General features: G+C 35.2%; 1 protein-coding gene across 4 annotated transcripts in view; it reads left to right on the plus strand.

Annotated features, from left to right (window-relative positions):
• Nucleotides 1–10,870, plus strand: part of LOC131942881 (inverted formin-2) — a 111,870-nt gene extending 101,000 nt beyond the window's left edge. For all 4 annotated transcript variants that reach the window (XM_059302842.1, XM_059302843.1, XM_059302846.1 and 1 more), the window contains 13 exons: nt 69–247; nt 1,090–1,169; nt 1,550–2,313; nt 3,935–4,074; nt 5,016–5,180; nt 5,435–5,533; nt 5,911–6,069; nt 6,879–7,060; nt 7,513–7,633; nt 7,970–8,134; nt 8,710–8,788; nt 9,155–9,217; nt 10,153–10,870. In XM_059302842.1, the coding sequence (XP_059158825.1) occupies nt 69–247; nt 1,090–1,169; nt 1,550–2,313; nt 3,935–4,074; nt 5,016–5,180; nt 5,435–5,533; nt 5,911–6,069; nt 6,879–7,060; nt 7,513–7,633; nt 7,970–8,134; nt 8,710–8,788; nt 9,155–9,217; nt 10,153–10,430 (2,474 nt within the window). In that variant the 3' untranslated portion in view covers nt 10,431–10,870. The remainder of the gene's footprint in view (nt 1–68; nt 248–1,089; nt 1,170–1,549; nt 2,314–3,934; nt 4,075–5,015; nt 5,181–5,434; nt 5,534–5,910; nt 6,070–6,878; nt 7,061–7,512; nt 7,634–7,969; nt 8,135–8,709; nt 8,789–9,154; nt 9,218–10,152) is intronic.
• The last annotated feature ends 14,400 nt before the right edge of the window (nt 10,871–25,270 follow it).

Genomic DNA, 25,270 nt, shown 5'->3' on the forward strand with positions numbered 1-25,270 from the left:
ACTAGTTTATCATAAAACTAATTTATAAACATGGATTTCCCCCCCCCCCTTCCCCCACGTATGAACAGGTCTTAACCTGTTAGATGTCATCCCTGACCTGAGGAACTTCAATGACAGGGAACTTGACATCCAATGTGACGTGTTTGATGACTTCAAGAATGATGACGACGAGGAACTGGCTCTGTGCTTCACTGACAACGTCGACATCAACAACCATCAGGAGCTGTTTGATGTTATTTTTAGAAAGGTGGCCTTGACATTGCTCAAATTTGATAGATTTATGGTTTGATTTTTTTTTAGGGGAAAATTTAGTGTGTGATGAATTTTTAAGTAAGGGTTGGTTTAAAGTGCTAAAGGCTAAATTGGAAATTATATTCTATATGATTTATGGTTTGATTTTTTTAAGGGAAAAATTTAGTGTGTTTGATGAATTTTTTAGTAAGGGTTGGTTTAAAGCCCTAAAGGCTGAATTGGAAATTGTATTCTATATGATTTATAATTAAGTAGGGTTACAATAGAATTATCTTTAACATTTAACAAAGTTAAGGTTAGTTTTAAAGTTTTATATAAAATATTTTTCATTAGACCTAGCGATTCATTGGGTAGATGAAGTAGAGTTAATATTTTTCTTGGCCTCGGCATATGAAAGGATTGTGTGGTCAGCACTATGCCCAACCACCTGTACTTTCCCGTACGTAAGGCAGGAGCCCATCAGAGCTGGGTGAACTTAAAAGACAATCTACATTCACAAGTCCAAACTGAGATTCGAACTGGAGACCTTCAAGCAAGCAGCTCTACATTTTGACCACGCCATCCCATAAAGTTTTATATGCTAGAAAATAAATTGTAAATTATTTTTAAACAAATGCAATTGAGCTATCTATAACTTAAATTTGAGTAAGTTATTTAAATGGATTGGAATTGGTTGAAAATTAAAATCAAGTCAATCTCAATTCAGTTTCTCTGCTCTGTTCTTTTATTTAAACTTTTTTTGTCACTTCATTGAGCTGTATTGTTGATATAGTTTCCTATACTATTTTTATATGTTATTGACTTTATGACTATATGTATTATCACATACCTGTGCAGGTGTACAACACACCTTTATCAGACAAGTTCCTCACCATCCTGCAGACTCTGCTACAGATTGACCCAGACACAAAAGTCAGGTAAAAATTATTTTTTTTAAATTTCAGGTAACAATTATATCCACTGGTTATTTAGTTTCCATTTCTAATTATAAGTACATTTTTTGTTTCATTTCTGTTTTAAATTTAATTTACTTCTACACATATTTGTTTGGCAAAATATTTTTTAATCATGCTAATATTTTTTTAATTTGATATTTATTTCCATAGAGTTTTATTTAATCTCTTGAAAAAATTAAAAGATCTCTTTTGAAGTTTTCAAAATTAATATTTTAAGTATTTTAATTAACTTGAAGTGACAAATACTAAAAATATTTCCAAAAAAAAAAATAATTCTTTATAAATTCAAATAGATTTTTCAATATTCTAAGATTAATTGTAGTTAAATTTTTCCTGTCAAGTGATATCCAGTGGGACCTGATGGAGCATGCTGCCCAGACAGCCGTTGTCATAGACACAGAGAAGATTGACAAGTACGCGGACACGCCCTCTCTAGACAAGCTCCTCCTCAGCCGACTCAAAAACTCGACACAGAATTCAACCAATGGCAGCTCGGGGCCAAAGGTCAACTTGACCAGCTCATCTGTACAGACCGACCTGGACATGTCCTCGTTGGAAAAAACTTTAAATGGTGCTCTTAATCACGTGCTTTCTGGGGAGAGGTCGGCCAGTGAACTTTCTGGTAGCCAACCGCCTCCACCCCCACCTCTACCTTCGTCTCTGAATGGTGAATTGACTTTAAATACCAACAGTGCTTTCAATACTCAATTGCCTTCTTCGTCTGTGATAAATGGGGCAGCGCCCCCACCTCCACCTCCTCCTCCCCCACTGCCTGGAATGAGTGGCGCTCCTCCACCACCCCCACCCCCTCCTCCTTTACCTGGATTCACATCAGGACCTCCACCCCCACCCCCTCCTCCTCCGCTCCCTGGCTTGAACATGCCACCCCCTCCACCGCCATTACCAGGTATGGGTGGACCGCCTCCTCCACCGCCTCCACCAGGGGCTGGCGGCCCGCCCCCACCACCTGGAATGATTGCGAGCATGACCAGCGCCCCACTGTGGTCACCCCCACCTACAACCTTCAGGCCTATACCAACACCAAAACCTAAAGCTAAAATGAAAACCTTCAACTGGTCCAAAATCCCTGCCCAGAACATGAGTGGTGAGTAGATTATATCTGATAATCTCTTAAGTAAATAAAAGTAGATTTTTCATCAAAATAGATAATAATAGAATCAAAATTCCATATTCTAAGTTGTAATATTTCATTTTCTTCTTCATCTTTGCCGTCTATACTCTCAGTGGAGCATAAGCCATTTACAACATCATTCAATGCAGTGGCGTAGCGAGGTCGGGTGTCACCCGGTGCGGCACTTAATGGTGTCACCCCCCCCCCCCCCCCAGAGGCATAGAGACCCTTCCCAGGGACAAATTTTCAAATTTTCGATAGTTTTCGATTTGCACCCCCCCCCCTCAAACTTTCGATTTGCACCCCCCCTCGAGTTTTTGTCTATATATTTTGCTATTTTTTGCCTTGGTGTCACCCCCCTAAATGGTGTCACCCGGTGCGGTCCGCACCCCCCGCCCCCCCCCCCTCGCTACGCCCCTGATTCAATGTCTTTTTATCCTTTGCTATTTATTTACCAACTCTTCCCCATAAGTTTGATGGTTTTTTTTTTGTTTATCTGTGCTAAATGTGTTTGTAAAAGTAAAGTTTCTCTTTCAAACCTGACGGTCTATGAGGCAAGTGAAGTAGATTTCACTTGTTTCTGTGACCTCAGCATATGAAGAGATATTGTGGTCAGCACTATGCCCAGCCGCCTTTACTTTCCCTAACGTGAGTTAGGTACCCATCAGAGTTGGGTGGACTCAGGGATGGTCTACAGACTTGAACCCGTATTCAAACTCGAGACTTACGAGTTAGCAGTCCAGCTCTCTACCGCTAGACCACTCCATCCCTTAAATGTGTTTGGGTCACCCCCTTTTTCTTGATCTTTGTGGGTTCCATGTCTGGAAATACTAGTTTCCAGTTTCTTCAATGTAATTTATTTTCATTATTTTCTCATTTATCCTGTGATTTCCCATACTGTTCTGTAAAGGAGCTTAATCAAACCTCTTTATATTCAACATTCACACAATTTCTTTGAGGTTTTTTAAATACTTTTCATTTTCTCCACTGTTTCATCTTTCTGCTCAATGTTCTGTAGGCCTATATTCTTTTTAAAAAATAGTTCCAGGTTATTAAAGTGTAGTCTCTTTTTACATTTAATTAGTATTATTGTATACTAAAATTGAGCTTTTGGCAACCAGCCAGGTTGAATAATTATTAAATAGTTCCAGTTTTTACCTTGACTGGGTATTTACCATTGAGTTCTTTCTGATGTTTCAGATATTCAAGTTGAATTTAAAGTTTTTGTTTCTTAAAATAATAGGCATTGAAACTAAATGGTTAAAAACCTCCCTATGGATACAATTTTAAATCTTGGCATGACAAGTATTTGAACCTAGATCCATCTGTTGGGTCATCTGTATCATGTCTATAGAGACATCTGGTCTACTTCACCTGCCCCATGCATAAATTGGTCCCTACATCTGATCTACTTCACCTGCCCCATGCATCATTCGGTCCATACATCTGATCTACTTCACCTGCCCCATGCATCATTTAGTCCCTACATCTGATCTACTTCACCTGCCCCATGCATAAATTGGTCCCCACATCTGATCTACTTCACTGCCCCACACATCAGTTGATCCCATCAGTTCTCTCTGTTAACCTCTAGCTGAAGACAACATCTGGAAAGAAGTTCTGGAAATGGACGACAAGGTGGAGGTGCACTACGACAAGATAGAGCAACTCTTCTGCCAGAACACTGTGGAGCCTAAAGTGGAGGAACCAACCAAAGCCAAAACACCAACAGAGGTCAGTTCCCAATCAGCACACCCGTATTGGCCCAATATTGGCTTAACATTGGTTACCATTATTTTAGCTATGCCTTGGCCCAATGTTAGGCAAACATTGATAGTGGAACCTAGTTATGTTTAGGGTTATCTGGTAATTAGGATATGAAAATTAATACAATATAACTTGATTCAAAATAAAGTTAAAATTATCAATTAAAAATTTCAAAAAATAAACTTACTAAAGGAAGTCAGTATGTTCAAATCTTTAGCCTTTATCAAAATACTTATTAGTCACAATTTGGTACACATTTTAAAAAAATATCTGCCGCATGTTAGTTAGCTTCAGTAGACAGCACTCAAATTATATTACCAAATTTTAAGTTCCGATATAAAAGCATCTTGAATTGCTGTTTCTTAGTTTTATTTTTTGTAACATATTGCAAACAAATGGGACAATGTAGTCATATGGTAGCGCATACAACTGCTATCCCAAAATTCTTAAGGTTGGATCCTGGTCTCCGTCTGTAGAACATCCCTGTCCTGATGGGTACCTGACTTAGGTTAGGCAGAGGCGTGGTGAACCTTCCCGGCGCCCGGTGACAATCTTTCAATTTGGCATCCCCCCCCCCCCCCATATATTTTAAAAAATTTATAATACATAACTGCAACTAAAATGAGCTTTTAATTTTTTTTCCCAACCCATTTTGGTGCCCCCTAAGTTCGGCGCCTGGGGACATATGCACCCCCATCGCTATGCCTGTGAGGTTAGGGAATGTAAGGGCAGATGGACATAGTGCTGACCACACCATCCCTTCATAAGCTCAGGTCACAGAAAAGTACTAAACTTTTCATTACATCTGCAAACATATTAGGACTTTGAACTCGGTTACCCAAAATGTTGTGTATAGCAGCGTAGTTTACCTAAAGAATGAAATTTTTATTGTTTTCAAACAATCCTAGGTGAACCTACTGGACATGAAGCGCAGCATGAATGCCAACATTTTCCTCAAGCAGTTTAAAATGTCACATGAGGAAATTGTTCAGATGATTAAAGATGGCGACTCCTCAAAGATTGGATCTGAAAGATTAAGAGGGTTACAGAAAATCCTACCTGACAAGGATGAGGTATGTATATCACTTCTCCACATAGAAAACTCTAACAGTAAGCTTAGATTATTTAATGCTTTTCTATTAGAAATCTTTAAAAAGGTGTATTTCATTTTTTATTTAATCCAATTATTATAAATTAAATTTTATCTTTTTCATACAATTAGAGAGCAGTATTAAATAAAATATTTGCTTATCTATTCAAAAGGTATTTGAAAGTTAAATAAAAAAATAAAAAAAAAACAATAAAAATGTTTCACTTTTTTTTTCAGGTTATGATGATTCAAAGCTATGATGGGGATATCAGCAAATTGGGAAATGCTGAAAAGTTTTTCTTACAACTTTCAAAGTTGTCCGGCTACAAAATTAGGGTACATGTTTATTTGTTTTGTGTTCTTCAATTCCACTTTTTTAATGAGAATCATTTTTAAATATTTAATTCTTATCTATCAGAAAAATAGCCTACAAACTACAAATTTTAGAGCTACCTCTAATGTTAGGGTAACTTAAGTAATAATAATAATTAATTAATTATATATTGAATACATGTAATTTAAATACAATCTTAAAGCTAATAAAAATGTTCGGTTTCAGTTTTATGTAAAAATTCATTTTTAAATCTATTTATGTTGTAGTTGTCAAGTTTTGATATTTTGTTTTAAAAAACATGCAATTTTCCCTTTTTCCTTTTGTTAAAATATCAATGAACCTAAAACTGATTTGTTAATGTTTATATTTCTGTGTGCAGGTAGAAGGGATGTTACTCAAGGATGATTTCCGTGTAGCCATGGATGCCCTGATGCCCAATGTAGAGGTGATGATATCAACATGCAACAAGATCATGGACAACACCAGTCTCAAGGGATTTCTCAGATATGTTCTTCATGCTGGAAACTTTATCAATGCTGTAAGCCAACTAGCTTTTCTTGATTATGTTTGAGTCTGTTTAAAGCTGATGCTATCAAAATAACTCTTAACCCTTATATACATCACATTGCTGAGCAGCAATGTTGTTAAAAAATTATTATTTTAATTAAATAAAACAAAATGCCTAGTGTTATAATCATACAACATTTACTAGCTTTAGTTAAAACTTTATTCACAAACATTTTTTTGGTGGTACATACTAGTATAAAAAAATCTAGTGAAGTTATTTGTGTTGGAGAAAAGTAGAGGAGAAATGTTTTAAATACTGGAAGCTTTGGAGAATTTTTAGATATATGTTTGAATCTATTTTTTAGCTGATAAGAAAATAAATCTTAACCCATTCCATTCAAGTTACACATATTGCATAGAGTTGTGGTAAAGTTAATCCTTTGTGCTTTTAGAATATTTTTCAAAGCTTTTGTCATGCTGTTATTGAGTAGTGAAAGAAAGGCATTGTTTGAATTTTTAACTATCTTTAATTTCTTAAATGAATTGATCATGAGACATGTGTTGTTAGTGCTTCTGTGATTACAGACAGGACAATATTGTAACATAAACATTTGTTAATAAAGATGTTAAGGTTGAGGCTAAGGTTAAGGTTAAGTATAGGAGTAAGAAAAGAGGTGTAGTAAGTGGATGGGTTAATGCTAGGACTAGAGCCAGCTATGAACAGTTTTAAAATGAAGTTCAGGTTATGGTTAGTTGCCAGGTTTACAGCAGCAATGTTAGCCAAAATAAAATTCTTAGATATAGCCTTGTTAAAAAACCCAACTTAAACCACCACCACAGGGAGGCTATGCAGGCAACGCCCTGGGCTTTAAGATAGCCTCACTGAACAAGCTGATGGACACACGAGCCAACAAGCCAAGGGTCACACTGCTGCACTACCTGGTGGAGGAGGCGGCCAAAGAGCAGGGCGAGATCCTCAAATTTGCTGATGAGTTGTTGCCCACATTAACTGAATCCAGCAGGTTAGTCTCAGAAATTTAGCTAAAATTCTTCATTATTGAAATAATTGGGTCATCTTTTTTTTAAAAAAACTACTGCGAAATTAATTTATATTACAAAATCTCCCCATCATAATCAGTCTATAAAAAAATATTTGTTTATTCGGATCTATGTCAGATAGATGTAGTTCAATTTAAGTATAAAGAAAGAAAAATTAACTTTTAATTTTTTTTTTCTATTGATAATAATTACATTTATTAGATACATTTTAAGAGATAGCATATGAACACCTGTTAAGACATTGTTAAAATATCCTAAGTTGACCAGAAAAAAAAATTGTTTTAAAATAATGCTTCTTTAAAAAACTCAAGAAGTAATTTATAAATCCATTTAAAAATCTAGTTTTTTTTTTATATTTAAAATTATTTCTTAAAGCAAAATCTCAATATTATTGCATGTTGTATTTTAACTGCAGATTAACAGTAGATAACTTGAACTCAGAGACCAAACAGCTAGAGGGTCATCTCAAACAGCTCAAGGACCAGATCTCCAAAAGTGACAATGATATACAAGAATACTTTGCAGGGTTTTTAAAAGTATGAAAGCATTAAACTCTTATTTGTTTGTTACGATACTACACATTTAGCCAGTTGGGAGTAAATACAACTGATGCTACTCTAATAATGTTACTTTTTAGTCTCCTAATCTAACCCTAAACTTTAAATGGAATTGAAACTGCAACGTTAACCAGAACTTGAACTGGAACTGGAAATTTAAATATTAAAAATTACTTTAAAAATTACTTTAACCGGAGCCAGAATTTTATTATGACATAATACATTTTTTTTGCTGTAGTAAATAGTTATTAGCTGCTATTTTTGTTTCCTTACTAAAAAAATAAAAACATTAATTATTTATTTTTTCAACTACAGGAAGCAGAAAATGAAGTAAACACAGTCCAAAGCAAGCTAAACAATATCAAAGAGCTAACAGCCAAGCTGGCAAATCACTTCTGTGAGCCTGACAAAGGATTTAAGCTTGAGGAGTGCTTGAACAGTTTCAACACATTTTGCCAAAAAGTTAAACAGTGTCAGAAAGTGAGAGCTTTTTTATGATTTTAAACCATGTTTTTGTAAAATGACGTATTCACCCTACCTTTATGTTATCTATGTTTATATGCAATGGTTTTCAGGTTCAAGTCTATTTGATAACACATACATTCCCACTTAGTTTAGGGATAATAAACAATACATTTTAAAGTACAATAATTCATAAGCACTACCTGTACTTAAATTTTGTTATATAACTTTTTAAACTCATTTCAGTTAATGTTTTAGAAATATAACATTATTCAACATTTTGCATTTTAGGGATTTATATCTTTTTATAATTATATATATATATATATATATATATATATATATATATATATATATATATATATATATATATATATATATATATATATATATATATTACACTTCTTTCAGCAAAGTTAAATTTTAATGAAAATTAGTTTTTAACTTCTAAAATTTATAAAACTGTGTACATTATTTAGAGTGTAAATGACCTAATACATTTTTTCTTGAAAATGGACCCTACTTTTATCATGAATCAAATTTTAAAAACATGATTAATATAAAACCAAACAAAATTATTTTATTTATTATAGGATAATGAGCAACGTAAAATTCAAGAAGAAAGAGCTGAAAAAAGAAGACAAGAAAATGAAGCAATGAAAGCTAATAGAGGTAATATTTGGTGCTAAATTTTTGTTTTTGTTCAAGTTTGGGTTGACGTATTTTAATTTGGCTGTAGAGAGTTCAAAGTGTGATACAACAGTGGGAACCATTACTGCATGTGGTTGTTTGATGTATATTTTGGTTTGAAATTTTTTTTTTTCAAATATTTAAAATTTTGTTTCAGAGAATAAAATTGACTTTTTAAGTCTTCACTTGAAATTATTTTGAAAAAAAAATGAACCCCTATATTAATAATAAGTCAAGAAAAATTGCATATTATATTTAAAATTATAGTTTTAAAATTCTTGAATATAATGTACAGTTACTAGCAATGTTTTTAGCCAAATTGTTTTATAAAAATGACTTGATTTATAGCCTCTGCAGCCTCCCCCTCAAGCAAGGCACCACCAACCCAAAACTTAGGCCTCAGAAGATTCAGTATGCTATAGTTTTTAACATCTGCACATAAGAGCTCTTCCAAGATTCCCACCCTTCTCTATAGCTCATCTCTTGCTTAACCTTTGAACTGTGAATCTTTCAGTGCAATGTCATATAACCATGTATGGTGTAGCATAATGTTGCATGAGTCGGCATGACCTGTTATACCATTTCTGAAAAGCTCTAGGACATTCTGAATTAATTTTGTGTAGGCTATTTGGTAGTATATTGTGATAGGTATATTTAACCTAATATGGTGAAGGTGGCCTTATAAATGAACAAGGGGTAAATAATAATTAATCTCAAAAGAAAATTATTGTGTAAACTAAAATATTTATATAACTGAGTGAAGAATAAAAAGTGTCCAGTGAAAATAGTCTCTGCAGGCGAACTCTTCTATCAATAATAATTCTGTTATTACTTGCAGCCGGTATCCTTTAGGCTATATGTAGTTTCTCACTTGGATGAGGGATATCTTTAAGTAGAGAGTATTTCTGCATTCTTTTGCATGCTGGATCTTAGTAAAATCTTGTATAGAAATGTTCAGTAGAAAAAGTAGCTTGAGTATAAACTAGATGGGTTTAGCTTTCTATTAATGTTGCTCAAAGGAAATTTTAATTCACAAAATAAAATATCATTTTTGGACCTAAACATTTAAATTATGAATAAAACAATTTTCTTCAGTTTCTTGGAATAAAATAATGTCCAATTAAGAAGCTTATAAATTGGAATTAAAGTAAAATTGAAGATGGCTTAGCTATGTATTATTCATTACAAAAAGAAACCAAATTAAATACATTTGAAAACATATTGTTTAATTGTATGTTAAAGTTCAATTTTCAGAATTTCTATCCATCAAGCCAATGATTATTAAAAAATTATCAATTTTTTATAAATTTTTTGCATTATTAAAATATATAGTATTATGATTTCAGGCAGCAAAGAGCCAAAAAGTCCAACAGAGGATGATGGGAACATCATAGACAATCTCCTGAAGGACATCAGGAAAGGCTTCAAGCTCAGGAAGACCACGTCCATCAAGAGAACTGACAGCCAGAAGCCAACACTCAAGCCAGTTCCAGACTCTGCTTTACCCGACACAGCAGTGGTCAACGGTGAGGTCAAGGTTGTGGAGAAGGAGGTTGTGGATGGCAATGCCAACATGACTCTGGCCCCGGTGGTTAATGGGGTAGACAATGACACAACCTGCTGAGGCCAGTGGGTGCAGTCTTGTGTATGGCAGCTTATATTTATTATACTTATGATGATCATAAATTAAATAAAAAGGTGGTCTGGAAAAGTAAATTGAATTTGTAAAAAAAAAAAAAAAAAAAAAAAATTCTGTGCACCAGAGTGACAAATTAAAAGAAATCAAAGTAATAGTAATTCTTAAAATGTTAAGTTTTTTTTTAACTTTGCAGATGTAAGATTTATCTGTGTCTTGACAGGGTTTTGAAAGCTAGTGCTAGCTATTTTAGTTTTCTATATTACAAGTTACTCATCATAACTAGGTTGGGTCAGGGCCATCCAACAGATTCAGGTCAGAAAATTCTGAACTCATGTCTTTCAAGTAAACACTAGTTGAACTTGATTACAGTCCCTTTTAAATGTGAAAAACAAATTGTTATTTTATAACATTGAATTATAATTTTATTAGTCACGTGTCTTTTATGTATATTCATTTGTAAAAGTCTACTGTTGGGGGTATTAAAAAAAATAATAATTTTGGTTTCTTTTTTTTTGTAATAGTAATTTTTATTTCCCCATTTCTGAATTTTACTTAGGCTTCTGTTAATATTGGGAGAGAAATGTTTGTGGTTTTTTAATCATTGTTTTAAATTTTAAATCATTTGAAAAAGTATCTAAAAATTGATTCCATAAAAATAAACTAATTAAACAATTCTGTTTATTTCCCCCTCCATGATTAATTTTAAAACTGCCAGCATCTGCAATATTATGACAACAAATGTTGAAAACTTAATTAACTTGTAATTTAATATAACTCTTCATGTATGTATATAATTTATCAAACATCAAATGTATTTCTCTGTTAAGTGATACAACTGTTTTTTTTTTTACATTTAGTTGGTGTGAAAAAATATTTTTTATTAAAAGTCTGCTAATTAGAATAATGTTATCCATGTCAGTGTTTTTGAATACAAGTGGGTTAAAAGATCAAAATTGAATATGTTGCATCAAACTGCATCAATTCAATTTTAAAAATAAGTACCCAGTTTTTTGACTAACTCACCATTGCTTAAGAATAATGTTGTACGGTTTTTTAAGTGAGTAAATAATTTTTAAAAATATATTAATGATAGTAGAATTTTAATATATATTTCTAAATAATGAGTTTTGAGACTTGTTAATATCTTGTTGTTTCTGTTTTGGTTTTGATTTATATTGACCAATTATTTTTACTTTCAGTTGTTCTAGTCTTTTAAAGTTTTTTAATTTTAAAGTACATTTGTAAATATTCCTTTCCACTTTCAATATTTACAATTTTACCATTCCATTTTAGAATGTTATAAAAAAAAAAAAAAATAAATTCCCAAAAACAAATTGAATAATGTGTGAAATGCAGAAATATATTTTTCAAATAACTCATTTAGGCCTAATATATTTCATTATCACAACTGGCTATATTTTGGTATCTTTCATTTTATATTTATCTTTTACAATTTAAATAACTAAAAAATGTTAATTGATTAAACTAAAAATATTAGTGAACTAATTATATATGCATGACAGTAAAATGTACACATTCCTGTTCCTGTTAGTTTTAAAATCTGTCTTATCTTTATCAAGATTTTATAAATTTACAACAAAATTTTTACCATTTGGGATCAATTTCTTTTGAAACTGCTCACTTTCATGTCTATGTATGACTGAACTCAAAACGCACATTACTTGACACCACATTTCCTGGTGCTTTGTGTTGTATTGTTTTGTTTTACATGGTTGAAACTTGTTCACTACAAGATTATATTTAAAAAAAACTGTAGTGTGAGCTTGTGAAATTTGTGTAGGCCTATTTGTTTGTTTTTTTAATTGATTTTTACTTATTTATTTTATTTTATACATTAATACAAAGTCCAAACCTGTTTTTTTTTCAATTCGGTTTAATTATTGTTTTTATACATTCATCAAAATTTTTAAAGTCCAAATCTGTTTTTTAGCTATTGTAATACAAAATATACTCTAACCTTAATCAAATGTAGGTGTTTGTTTTTAAATTAAAGTTGTTGTTTTTTTGTACATTCATCAAAATTTTAAAAGTCCAAATCTGCTTTTAGCTATTGAAATACAAAATATTCTAACTATAATCAGTTAAAAACTTTTCATTACGTTGAATACAGGTATTTAAACAAATTAACTTTTTATTTATACATTGGAATAGTTTTACTCTAAAATTGTTTCCTTTTAAAAAGTAACCCATAAAAATTATCATTTCAATCATTGATGTATAAATAATTTTATATCATGGTGTTATGTATAGGCTAACTTATTTATGTACATATAATTGATATTGGCTCTATATAAATACCATAAGTACCGTATGACATAAAGACATGTCTTTTGTATAGTGTAGCTAATCATATTCATGTCAAAACTGTTTCTCTCTGATGAGCAGGTCAAAAACTTAACAACTGCTTTGAATCAACATGCGAATATAAACAGAAAATATAATTTTTATTTGAATAAAATAACTTTCTGTAAATAAAGTTTACATAATATACAAAAAAAAAATGTCTGGTGTTAACCTTTGTTTTGTAATGTTGTAGAAAAGTTTTTCTTTTTTAAAAGTCTGAACAGTGTTTTAATTGGAGAGTTCCCTTTTTTTAGAGTTCTTTCCCTTGATATGTAAATTGAAATAAGGCTTACCCACATTGCACTGAGGTACTATATTATAAGCATTGTTCTCCAAATTTGTTAGCCGCATTTAAAAAAAATAATATGGATAGACTAACATTGTAACGTTGTCAAAAAGATGTGAATAGAGACAGATTTAGTATTTAGACCTGGTCTGTGGCGTAGGTACGATTTTGTCTTGGGAGAATTTTTAACTTCACCCCCATATATATATGGCTCGTCAGCTGGGGACAGCAACCTATTTAGAGTACAGTGGCGTAGCGAGGTCGGGTGTCACCCGGTGCGGCACTTAATGGTGTCACCCCCAGAGGCGTAGCGACCCTTCCCGGGGACAAACTTTCAAATTTTCGATTTTTTGCACCCCCCTCAAACTTTCGATTTTCACCCCCCCCCCCCCTGAAGTGTTTCTCTATATATTTTGCTTTTTTTTTGCCCCCGAAATGGTGTCACCCGGTGCGGTCCGCACCCCCCGCCCTCACCCCTCGCTACGCCTCTGTTAGGGTGAGAAAACTCCGAAAAATCAAACAGGAGTGGAGATCCATAGGCGATAGGATTACCAACTCTGGTTTCCTTTTCAGCAGTTCCTACGACACTGCTGATTCAATTCCAAGCTGTTTAAGTCCATTGGATTCATCAACTGTATGGGGAGAGGGCGGTCTGATACATGGGCAACATCTGGCTCTGCTTAACTTATAAGGAGTCCAGGCTTTATGCTTGGATTTCCAACACGCAATCTTTCAATATATATATATATATATATATATATATATATATATATATATATATATATATATATATATATATATATATATATATATATATATATATATATATACATACATACATACATACATATATATATATATATATATATATATATATATATATATATATATATATATATATATATATATATATATATATACATATATATACATATATATACATATACATATATATACATATATATATATACATATACATATACATATATATATATATATATATATATATATATATATATATATATATATATATATATATATATATATATATATATATATATTTCATAAAGTTTTTAGAGGGTAAATTGTTTAAATGACATGCAAAATAATGAAATTGTAGACACGTAAAAAACATTCTCGTGACTCATTTCTTTTGGTGTGGAGAATATGACCATTACTCAACTCCCGTTGACCAATCAAATGTTCTCACGCAACTCAACTGTCTGGTTCGTGAGACAAATGTCACGTTAGTAGAACCTCTTGGGCGTGACGAAAGTGTCACGATACTCAAATCTTAGGGGTGTGACGAATGTGTCACGTTACACAAAACTTTCATATGGGCGTGACTACGTTGTCACACCAAACGTAACAAAACCTGCCACAAAACGTGATCCTTACAATTAACTTGTCAAGATATTCGAAAATCGAGCCAAAATCTACTTGCTGAGTCGGTCTCCAGTTTCTCAACACTCAAGTAAAAATACTTGGTCCTACTTGTGCCCAGCGGTAAGTAAAATCTCGCTGAAAGTAAATATACATCAATTTCGTTGACATCTCTCTGTACCTTATTCCATTGTACATAAACTTTGCTGTTTAACGAATAACAAAGAATGACAATAAAATAGTAGAGGTTTAAAAAAAAAAAATCAACGATTTTGGAGTTTTCCCAAATTTGTGGTTTATTTTTAGACATTACAGACTGAGCACTAATGGGTGACTCACGGGGTTAAATGAACGTGCACCACCTCTGCGATTACAGTGAGTCACGCTGCAAGTGTGTGAGGTTGCATGCGCAGTTAAAAATAGAAATTTAGCGACGAGCACATCGGTGGTTCTCAAGAAAGTGAGAGTCGCAGACACTTTTTTTTTATAAGGATAATGGATAACGTTATATTTTCTTTTTATTAATTTTTGTGTTTTTAAAAAGGGTTAAGGGATAACATTATATTTGCTTTTGATTAAATTTTGTGTTTTGATAAGGATAATGGATAAAGTTATATTTGCTATTTATTTATTTATTTGGGGGGGGGGGGATGAATTCAAAACAAAAAGTGTTCTTTAAAAGAAGAGATCGGTGTACATAAATACCTAGGTGATATTGTATATTTAAAAAAAGGAAAGATGCATAGATTTCTCTTTAGACCTAGCGATCCATCGGGAGGGTGAAGTAGAGTTAATCTGTTTCTTGACCTCGACGTATGTAGCGATGGTGTTGTCAGCCCTATGCCAAGTCACCTTTGATTTCCTCAACGTAAATCAGGTACTCATCAGAGCCGACAGTTATGCTGTTAGCATGGGTGTTTCTATCTGGAATCTTTTCAACGTTCAAATACTTAATTTGTTTGAAATGACAATACAATTTTAGTACTTTTAATATAAGTAAATATTATTAACATTTAACTACAATATATTCTGTTTTATATTAGTTTTCCTGTGGACACGTTTTTTTTTGTCCAGACGTTTTTGATCCCAATTCTACAAAAGTTAAGAACCATTTGTCTAGTCGTAGTTAACGATAGTGACGTAGCTCAAGGGGAGATCACCCTTAACATCTCGATAACAACTGATAACTTCATAATTAGTTCAAGCTGGTAATTACATTCTCCCCCTCAACATGTACTGACCTCTGATAATAAGGTCAACAGCTTTGTAAATTATTTTCTATTTTTAAAACGACCATCTCACATTACTTTAATAACACTGAAAATACTGCTACTGACCAAGAAGGAAATCGTCAGTGATAATTCATAAAATGTGATCTAGATCCAGAGGCGTAGCGACCCTTCCCGGCGCCCGGGGACAAACTTTCGATTTGCACCCCCCCCCCCCTCAAACTTTCGATCAGAACCCCCCCCCCCCCCCCCTCAAGATTTCGATTTGCACCCCCCCCCTTTCAAACTTTCGATTTGCACCTCCCCCTCAAGCTTTCAATTTATTTTTCCAACCCATTTTGGCGCCCCCTACGGTCGGCGCCCGGGGACCTATGTCCCCCCGCCCCCCCCCCCCCCTCGCAAAGCCTCTGTCTAGATCTAATAATAGGTGTCTCATACTCAAGAATCAACAAAATAATTCATGATTGAAATAAGAAAACATAAAACAAAAATTAAATATTTGCTTTGAAATATGTCTTCAGAATCATACGTGATCTCTCTACCCTCCCCGCCCCGCCCCCCACCCCACCCCACCCCACCCCACCCCACCCCACCCACGCCCTACACCAGCTGTTGTTGAGCAGTACTCTATGACTGACTGCACACGAACAGATAATTCTGTTACTCACAAATGTGTTTACCTATTAGGTTAGGTCGCTGAAACATCAAATAAACTTTTTTTTTAAATTTTATTAACATCAAAAGGAAAATTTGTTAGAAATTATTTTGGAAAAAAGATAGGCATTTAAACATTAAAATATACTCCAAAACATATTTACATTACTTTCTATGCTAAAATCATGTCGGCATCTTATATAACCTGATTAAATAAAGATATTGAGTTTCTTCCCTGTAAAGATTTTTTTTTCTCTTTTGGTTGGGATCGTAGGTGTTTTTTAAGGAGCTTTTACTTTTTGTGGGAAATATATGGAGAATGAAGACATTTATTTATGTGTTCGTGTAATCGAATCAACAGTCATATCTGATTATAATGTTCTAATACTAGCTCATCATTTTTAGGGGGCACACTGGGATTTTTACTAGTATCCCAGCGACCGTCCACCACGGAATCAATCTAAACTAATATATTAATATAGAATATAATGTTTCTATTTAAAATATAAATAAAAGCAAAGAATTATAGGAAAGAATTATAGTAAAATGTATTTTTTGTTCTTTAAATTTCCAGTTTCTAATGTTTTCAATCTGATTTTATTTAACAGCATTATAAAGTTAACCGTGGAAAAAACTACGCACGCGAAGAAAGCCGCATAAACGTTTTCTGTTGCGAGAGTTAAAAATAATAAGGGGAAGCAACTCCACGCCAGGACCGACAACTCGCGAAATCCCATTGGCTCGCAAATAAAACAGCGGCTCGCAGGTGAGTGAGTAATGCGGCGTTGTTTACCAGAGGTTAGCGTTAGGTAAAAGTTATGTAAGTCAGAAGTTTGCTAACTTTTAGAATTAACCACTGGACATTATTTCGTTGGTAGCTTATGGAGTACAACTGAAGGTGTGAATTCATTGTTTCCTGGAGTTATAACTTTGTTGTGGTGTGATGATATGAAGGAAACATTACTGAGTACACATACAGGTGAGTCTAAGAGTTGTCTAACTTGTCTGTGAGCTCGCTAGAGCTTGTAGACTTATTTTTAGACTTCGGTTTTATATAGTTATAGATAAGGGTGTGGGTGCCTTTTATACTGGGCGTTAGTAGTTTGTGATGTGAGACGTTAAGTCGTTTTGTGTGGCTTATAGGTGTATAGACATTGACAGGGGTGATCGAATGTTTTCTTTATTGCCTTAATCAATGCGCTGAGGTGTGGCCTAGCGGTAGAGAGCTGGACTGCTAACCCGAAAGTCTAGAGTTCGAATCTGGGTTCAAGTCAGTAGAACGTCTCCGAGTAACACCCAATTCTTTGATCACCGGTTAGGCATTATATGTTGATGTTTTGTGTGCCTTTTCGTGAAATTTACTCTTACGGACTTCGCCATCAATAGAACAGGTGAAGTAGAGTTAACCTTTTGGCCTGGACATATTGAATTAGTTCTACGCCCTTTTCGATAAATAATCTCTCCAAGATCAGAATCAGGACCAGGGTTAGTGCCAAGGTTAATAAAAGATAGTGCTAGGGTTATAGCAAGCGTCAGTGGAGCAACACGGCTAAAAATAACATTGACACGCACTTATAGAAGTGTGTGTAACTCGTTCACTAACGAACTATTCCTGTCTTGTCTGACTGAGTTACCTCCCATATTAAAATAGTACTGGATCATATGGTCAATAGCGGCCCTTTAATAAGGCCGTCTTGTCTGAGAGAGTTACCTCCCATATTTAAAATAGTACTGGATCATATGGTATATAGCGGCCCTTTAATAAAGCTGTCTTCTCTGACTGAGTTACCTCCCATATTTAAAGATAGTACTGGATCATATGGTCAATAGCTGCCCTTTAATTAGGGTTTCACAGTTGACCTCTCATGTCCATTATATTAATCATACCGGGGTCTACTTAATGACAGACAAGCTGTCAGTGTGGCCAAAATGCTAGATATGGACATAGCCTAGGGCGTGTTTTATCTACCTCTAGTGCTGACGTGGCTAACGTGTTACGTACACGATTATACAGTAATGTTTTTCTTTAATTTGCTTCTTGTTTACATTAGCATTAATTGAATTTGCCCTATTTTTTTTTTTTTTGTTAAGAAAAAGTTAATTAAGTAGGTGAATTATAGCACACACCCAACACGTATCAGTATTACTATTCACAAGCGGGATAATATTTACATGTGTTCCTGATGACGTACTTTGGTCCCAAACTAAACCTACATCTTGTGCTTATGCCAGAGAGTATAACATTACATGATTTTGTTTAGAAAGAAAGAAAACCTCGCTTTGAATTCCTGCTTGCTTTTTCAATTTTGTCCTGCGATGCGTTATGACTGATAAACGTATCTAGTTGTCTGTCTAGTAGTTCTTCCATAATTTTCCTTTCTATGTTTATTTGCCTTGCTATTTTGATAGAGTGTGCCAGTAGCATATATTTAAAGTCTTCCCAGTGCTCTAGTGCATGTGTGTTTGGTGCTCTCTGTGTGAATTATGATGCTAGCTTCCTAATTTCTGCGATGTATTAGATATTTTCTAGAAGTGTGTTGTTGAGTTTCCAATATGTATTCTTTGTTCTGTGCGTGGGGTTAATTTGTAGTTGAGCAATAACTATTTTGTGGTCTGTAAATGTAAGTGTCTGAGCGAGGTGTTTTACTTTGTTTACCGTTATTCTGTCTAGCCTATACGCGCTATGATGTGTTCTGCTTAGTGTGTTGTTTCTGTGAAACTTAAATGTGTATTTAAACTTCTGCTTGCCATTGAGTAAAACAGAAAATGGTTCTGATAAGTAAGATTATATAACCTCTCTTGCTTTCCTTCTAAGGCAAAGGCGTATGTTTTATTGTGTTGGGAGATTGTCTTTCGTTTTTATCCGTAAGAAAGGTGAAAAAAAGAGAATTATGGCTTTTTTAATTTTTAAATTTATTTTTATTTTATTTAAAAAACTGGTCTGACTTGTTTTGTGAACTATCTTGACATTTGTCAACGGTATTAAATGTCAGTGTCAGGTTATGAATTGTCAAATAATTTTTAACTAAGATTTTTCAAAAAAATTTTATTACCTCCCATTCTGTATGCGGTTGTCGGTCTTGACGAATTTAATTGTCAACATTTATTTTGATGGGTAGGTCACGATTTTTGGGGGTCTAGACTCCAGGTTTACACCGGTAGGCGTAAGTAGAGTCTTAAGTGTGGACTTAGCCTTTAAAGGTTGCGCTATCAAAATATATGCGAACAGCGGTGTATTGACATAGTGTTGTATCCCAGTGGCGTAGCGAGGTCGGGTGTCACCCGGTGCGGCACTTAATGGTGTCACCCCCCAGAGGCGTAGCGACCCTTCCCGGGGACAAACTTTCAAATATTTGATTTGCACCCCCCCCCCCTCAAACTTTCGATTTGCACCCCCTCCCCTCAAGTTTTCGATTTGCACCCCCCCTCAAACTTTCGATTTGCACCCCCCCTTAAGATTTTCTCTATAAATTTTGCTATTTTTTGCCTTGGTGTCACCCCCTAAATGGTGTCACCCGGTGCGGTTCGCACCCCCCGCGCCCCCCACGCTACGCCCCTGTTGTATCCGCATAAAAATCAAATAATATTCATCAAATAGGCAAAATTTATGTAGGTAGTGAATATACTCTATGCTACTAATCCACTTACTAACTATTATAATATGTGCACTCTCTGTCCTCGGTACTCGCTGTATATTCGGTACACTCACTGTGTACATTACTAATTTGTATGCTCTTTGCTCGGTATACTCTGTATAAAGTGTGTGTACTCATTGCTCTGTACTCATTCATACTTTCCAGATTCTCTTTATATTTCTTGTACACTATAAACTTTCGAGTGCTCTGTAGTTACTGGTTTCCTCTCTATATTGTGTATACATTCTGTATACTCTATGTCTACCCCCCTTCTATTTTCTCTGTACTCTCTACATTTTGTGCCTACTACCTCAACTTTTGTTTCTCCACCCTCAACTTTAGTATCTACTCCCTCAACTTTTCTGCCTACTCCCTCGATAATTATGTCTACTCCCTCCACATTTCCTGTCTACTCCCTCTATAATTATGTCTACTCACTACCTATGACCACGTGACGAACGCCCACAGGTGAAACTTTACATGTTTTCTAAATTTAGCACCTGCTCACACTCTCCTTCAAACGCGTATTGCCAGTGAGTGAAGTTTTTCATCAACACACCGGCCTGACTCACGAGATTCTAGTCTAGATTCTACTATCAGGATAAACAGGGGAGAAGAGGGGGGGTTGCCTTATTCATATACCATGATGTGTGGCCGTGTTGTGCGGGCAGTCATTGAGTCAATGAGACAACTCATTACTTTACTAAACTCGCAATTCAATTTTGTTGTAAGCGACCTCATTCTACAGAATCTGTGCATGCATAGCACTAGACGAGCTATTCTCTACGACACATTGATTGGACATCAGAGGCGTAGCGAAGGGGGGGGGGCAGGGGGGGTACATATGTCCCCGTGTTGGAAGAACAAATTAAAAATATGAGGGGGGGTGCAAATGTGCAAATCGAAAGTTTGAGGGGGGGGGGGCAAATAGAAAATTGAAAGGTTGATCCCGAAAGGGGTGCCAAATTGAAAGTTTGTCCCCGGGCGCCGGGAAGGGTCGCTACGACTCTGTTGGACATAATTAATGACGTCATCAGCCGGTGGGGTAGGGGGGATGGGGAGGAGTGAGAAGTGTTTGGGTGTCAAAGACGAAGGCAGTGTTTCTATTAGGCAACTCTTACCCAGCCCCCCCCCCCCCCGAAACAAATTCTACCGCCCCTTCCCCTGAACGAAATAGGAAATTTTTTTTAAAGAAAATCTATACTTATACCAGTATCCATTCTCTCCGGAAATTTTAATCCGCTCCTTAAATTTTTATGCCCCCCCCCCCTCCTCCAGGAGAAAAAAATCTGAAAGAAATACTGGACAGCATATATTTGAACTTAAGTGACGATATGCTTTATAGAGGATTGGGGTGGAGGGGAGGGAGGGGGTGGGAGCTTAAATACCGACGTAGTGTTTTATTTTTAAAAATATTTAAAAAAAAAAACGTGTTAAGTTAGAGTTGTGGTTGTATAAAGAAGTTGTTTGAATTTGTTGCCGGGGTGGGGTGTGGGTGGAGTCTGGCTTTTTTTATATGACGTGCTAAGATTGAAAATTGGTGGGGGTCAAAGTTGACTAAATATCTATGATGCCATTCGTGGACGACCCTTAAGTTATTTTTTTTTGTTTGTTGTGATTAGCATCACAATGTGGGTTATTTTTTAGTTGCCACGTGATAAGCAGCCATACAGCAGGCAGTGAGTCATTTTCCTCGGGATGAATGTTGTAAACAAAAGAAAATGGCGGCCGGAACACCTGTTCAACACAGACAACAGTCGGCAAAAACAATGGTTTGGCCGGCTGTCAACAAAAGACAGGAACGACTGGTTTTTATCGATTAGCCGAACACAAATACAGCATGCACTACTATATTTATTTTTAAAACATATGTTAAAATAATGTTTAAAACGTACGTAATGATGTTGCTTTGTCTAAGGCCTTATCATTATAATATGTTAGGTTTGATGGTCCTTATATATATGCAATAACAGCTTTTAGAATAGTCAATCTAGGGCAGCTAATCGATGATCTATGGAGAAGGACACCAATGAATTATTTCCCTTGAGTCCATGACTTGTAGCTCACCACACATTAACACTGTATTCCACTGTATTGGTTTATCTAACTAAGAGCTTCGGTTAGCTCTTTATTTTTTTTATATTTAGTTAGCTCTTTATGAATGTTTGGCTTTTTGTTTTGATGGTATGCGTGTGTATTAATGTAAAGTAAACGTCTTCCTTATCTGACATAACGATCCATAGGCCAGATGAAGTAGAGTTCATGTGTTTCTGTGACCTCGGCTTATGAAGGGACGGTGTGCTCAGCACTTTACCCAGCCGCCTTTATTTTCTCTAACTAAGTCAGGTACCCATCAGAGCTGGGTGGACTCAGGGAAGTCCTGCTGTCCTGAGTCCGGACTGACATCCGAACTGGAGACCTTCGGACTAGCAGTCGAGCCCCCTATCACTGGACCACGCCATACAGTTTGAGTGTTTAACTCAGTGTTGTAGTTTTCCCCTGGTATGATGCGTTCTCTACCAATGTGTATTCGATTATTGTTTTTCTCTGGTATCGCCGCTCCTGTCCTAATATAAAGTCTAGCATTAGCCTCGACTCTAATACAGTCCTGACGCTAATCCTAACAGATTTACTTACATGGGGAAAAAAGCAGCCTATATAGAACAGTGATTCTTAACTTGGGTTTGATCGAACCCCGGGGGTTCGGTGAGTTAGTCTTAGGGTTCGGCGGAGGTCAAGACACAAACCCAACTTATATGATCAGATTTTGTCGGTACGGACGATAAAATTATTAAGACGGGTTTGATGAATGTACACATGAAAACTGTGGGGTTCGGTACTTCCAAAAAAATTGAGAACCACTGCTATAGAGATAAAAGCTTTGCAGTCAACACTGGCCCCATCTCCTATGGGTGGTGTTAACGATCCAGTGACATCAAGCACCAGTCTACATCCCTCTTGGGTGAGCATCACATTGTAAACAACACTGATCTAGGGCGAATCTAAGCGTGGCATAGCCTCCCTTGCTTTACAAATGTAAAATTTTTTGTTAAAAATCCGGATCCTGTTCAGATAAACCCCGCCACTGACGCAATTAGTGCACAAGCGAAAAGTTAAGCCCCGCCATTAATTTTCAGCTACACGTTTTTAGGTTTTAGGTTTTAGGTTTTAGGTTTTAGGTTTTAGGTTTTAGGTTTTAGGTTTTAGGTTTTAGGTTTTAGGTTTTAGGTTTTAGGTTTTAGGTTTTAGGTTTTAGGTTTTAGGTTTTAGGTTTTAGGTTTTAGGTTTTAGGTTTTAGGTTTTAGGTTTTAGGTTTTAGGTTTTAGGTTTTAGGTTTTAGGTTTTAGGTTTTAGGTTTTAAGTTTGGGGTTTAGGTTTAGGGTAAGGGTTAGAGTTAGGATTCGGGCTAGTTTTAGGATTGGGGGTTAGTGTTAAGGATAGGGTTATGGTCATGGTTAGGGTTAAAAGCTAAAAGTGCAAGATTCATTTCCTTTTTGAGAAACTTTTTTAAGTGTCGGGGGGGGGGGGGGGTAGTTAACTTTTTGGCGGTGTTTATCTGAATAGGATGAGAAAATCAAAGAAATATTGCTTATTTATTGCTTAATAAATCAGCAATAAATCAGCAATATTAATAAATTAATAAATAAATCTTCTACCTAAAGATAAGAAATTCACTTGTCAGCATTATTGCTGTGTGTTTTTACGACAGAAGGATGCTGATTATTTTCAATGTAACTTCTGCTGTAAGGTCTGCAGACGTCAACCAACAGATGGACTGCAGGTGTGGCCACTTCCGTTGTTGGCCTGTAGAAAGTGATCGAGTGCTGTAGCACTGTAGGTGCCGTAGCATTGTAAAACTGCCATTATAAAGACGTTAATGTCTTTATGACGTGTTGTACCTTCCAGTTCATACACGAAGTTGGGCTTGTTGTTTAAATCCTCCATCATATACTTAATTAAGAACGAAGAAGAAGCTTCCGACAAAAAAGATAGTTCCGTGTGAAGTTTATACAACCGTTGGTTTGAAATGATGGTACAGAGTGGTCAAATGGTAGAGCGTTTGGCTGCTAGCATGAAGACTTTGAGTTCGGATCTCGGTTTGGATTTCTGACTGTAGGACGCACCCAGTTCTGATGGGCAGGCTACCTGACTCACGTTGGGGAATTAAAAACTGCTGGTCATAGTGCTGGCCACACTATTCCTTCATATGCAGTGGTAAAGAAACAAATCTTCCATTTCATCTGCCCAATGGATCGCTAAGTCTAAAGAGGAATCTTTACTTTAGTTTAAAATGAGACATATTCTAATAGAGAAATGGAAACTATCATTTTTACCGATACAAGAGAATTAGCAACGAGATTTAAATTAGCCTAAACAACACTTTAAAATAAAGAATTTCAAAGCAAAAAACAGTAAATACATTTACCTTTGCCCCGTCACACGAACAATACAATTACACAATTAGTCAACTATTTTCTATTTTAAAAACTGTTTTGATCATTATCACGTAGCTTGATTATCTTTTCCTGTTCGTGCCCAAGACAAATCTGGTAGAGGTAATAGAGTTCATCTGTTTGAATGACTACGGCATATAAGGTGATAGTGTGGTCAGCACTATGCCCAGCCATCTTTGTTTCTGTAACGTGAGTCAGGTACCCATCAGAGCTGGGTGTACTCAGGGACTCGAGATTTGAACTCTAAACTTTCGAGTTAGCAATTTAGTGCTCTACGGCTAGGCCACGCCGTCCCTTTACGTAGTATACCCAGCTGGTTTTTGCTTTATGGTGATAAATTGCTATCATTCTATTTCAATACCTTAGGCTATATTCTAATTCTACAATAGACGTCGGCCGTGTATAACAATAATTTAACATGACTCATCAGTAAGCCTAAACCCTACTCCTACCCCAAACCTTAACTCTGTCTCTTAGTCTGGTTACAATTATCTTCGATACTAAGGATTCGAATACAACTATGCGGGTAAAAGATAACAAACTAATTCAATTGTCATGTACATGCTAAACAAGTTCAACGTCTGTCTCGTTAGCATACATATGGTGGTAATCACCCTCACATAACATGTTAAGCGGACACATTTATATGTGTGTTTTATATGTCTGCCAATCTTTCTGTGACATCGAATTATTGCCAGCCTAAGGCCTACACGCGATAACAATAGATATGATAATTTATGCTAATTTGTTTTGAATTACTAATGCAGTTTTCACTCCCTGTGTTTTTCACTTCTTGCATTAAATTGGTTATTTTTGTTTC

Source organism: Physella acuta, unplaced genomic scaffold, assembly GCF_028476545.2.
Source record: "Physella acuta isolate Inbredline_101_S28 unplaced genomic scaffold, ASM2847654v3 ptg000431l, whole genome shotgun sequence".
NCBI lineage: Eukaryota > Metazoa > Mollusca > Gastropoda > Physidae > Physella > Physella acuta.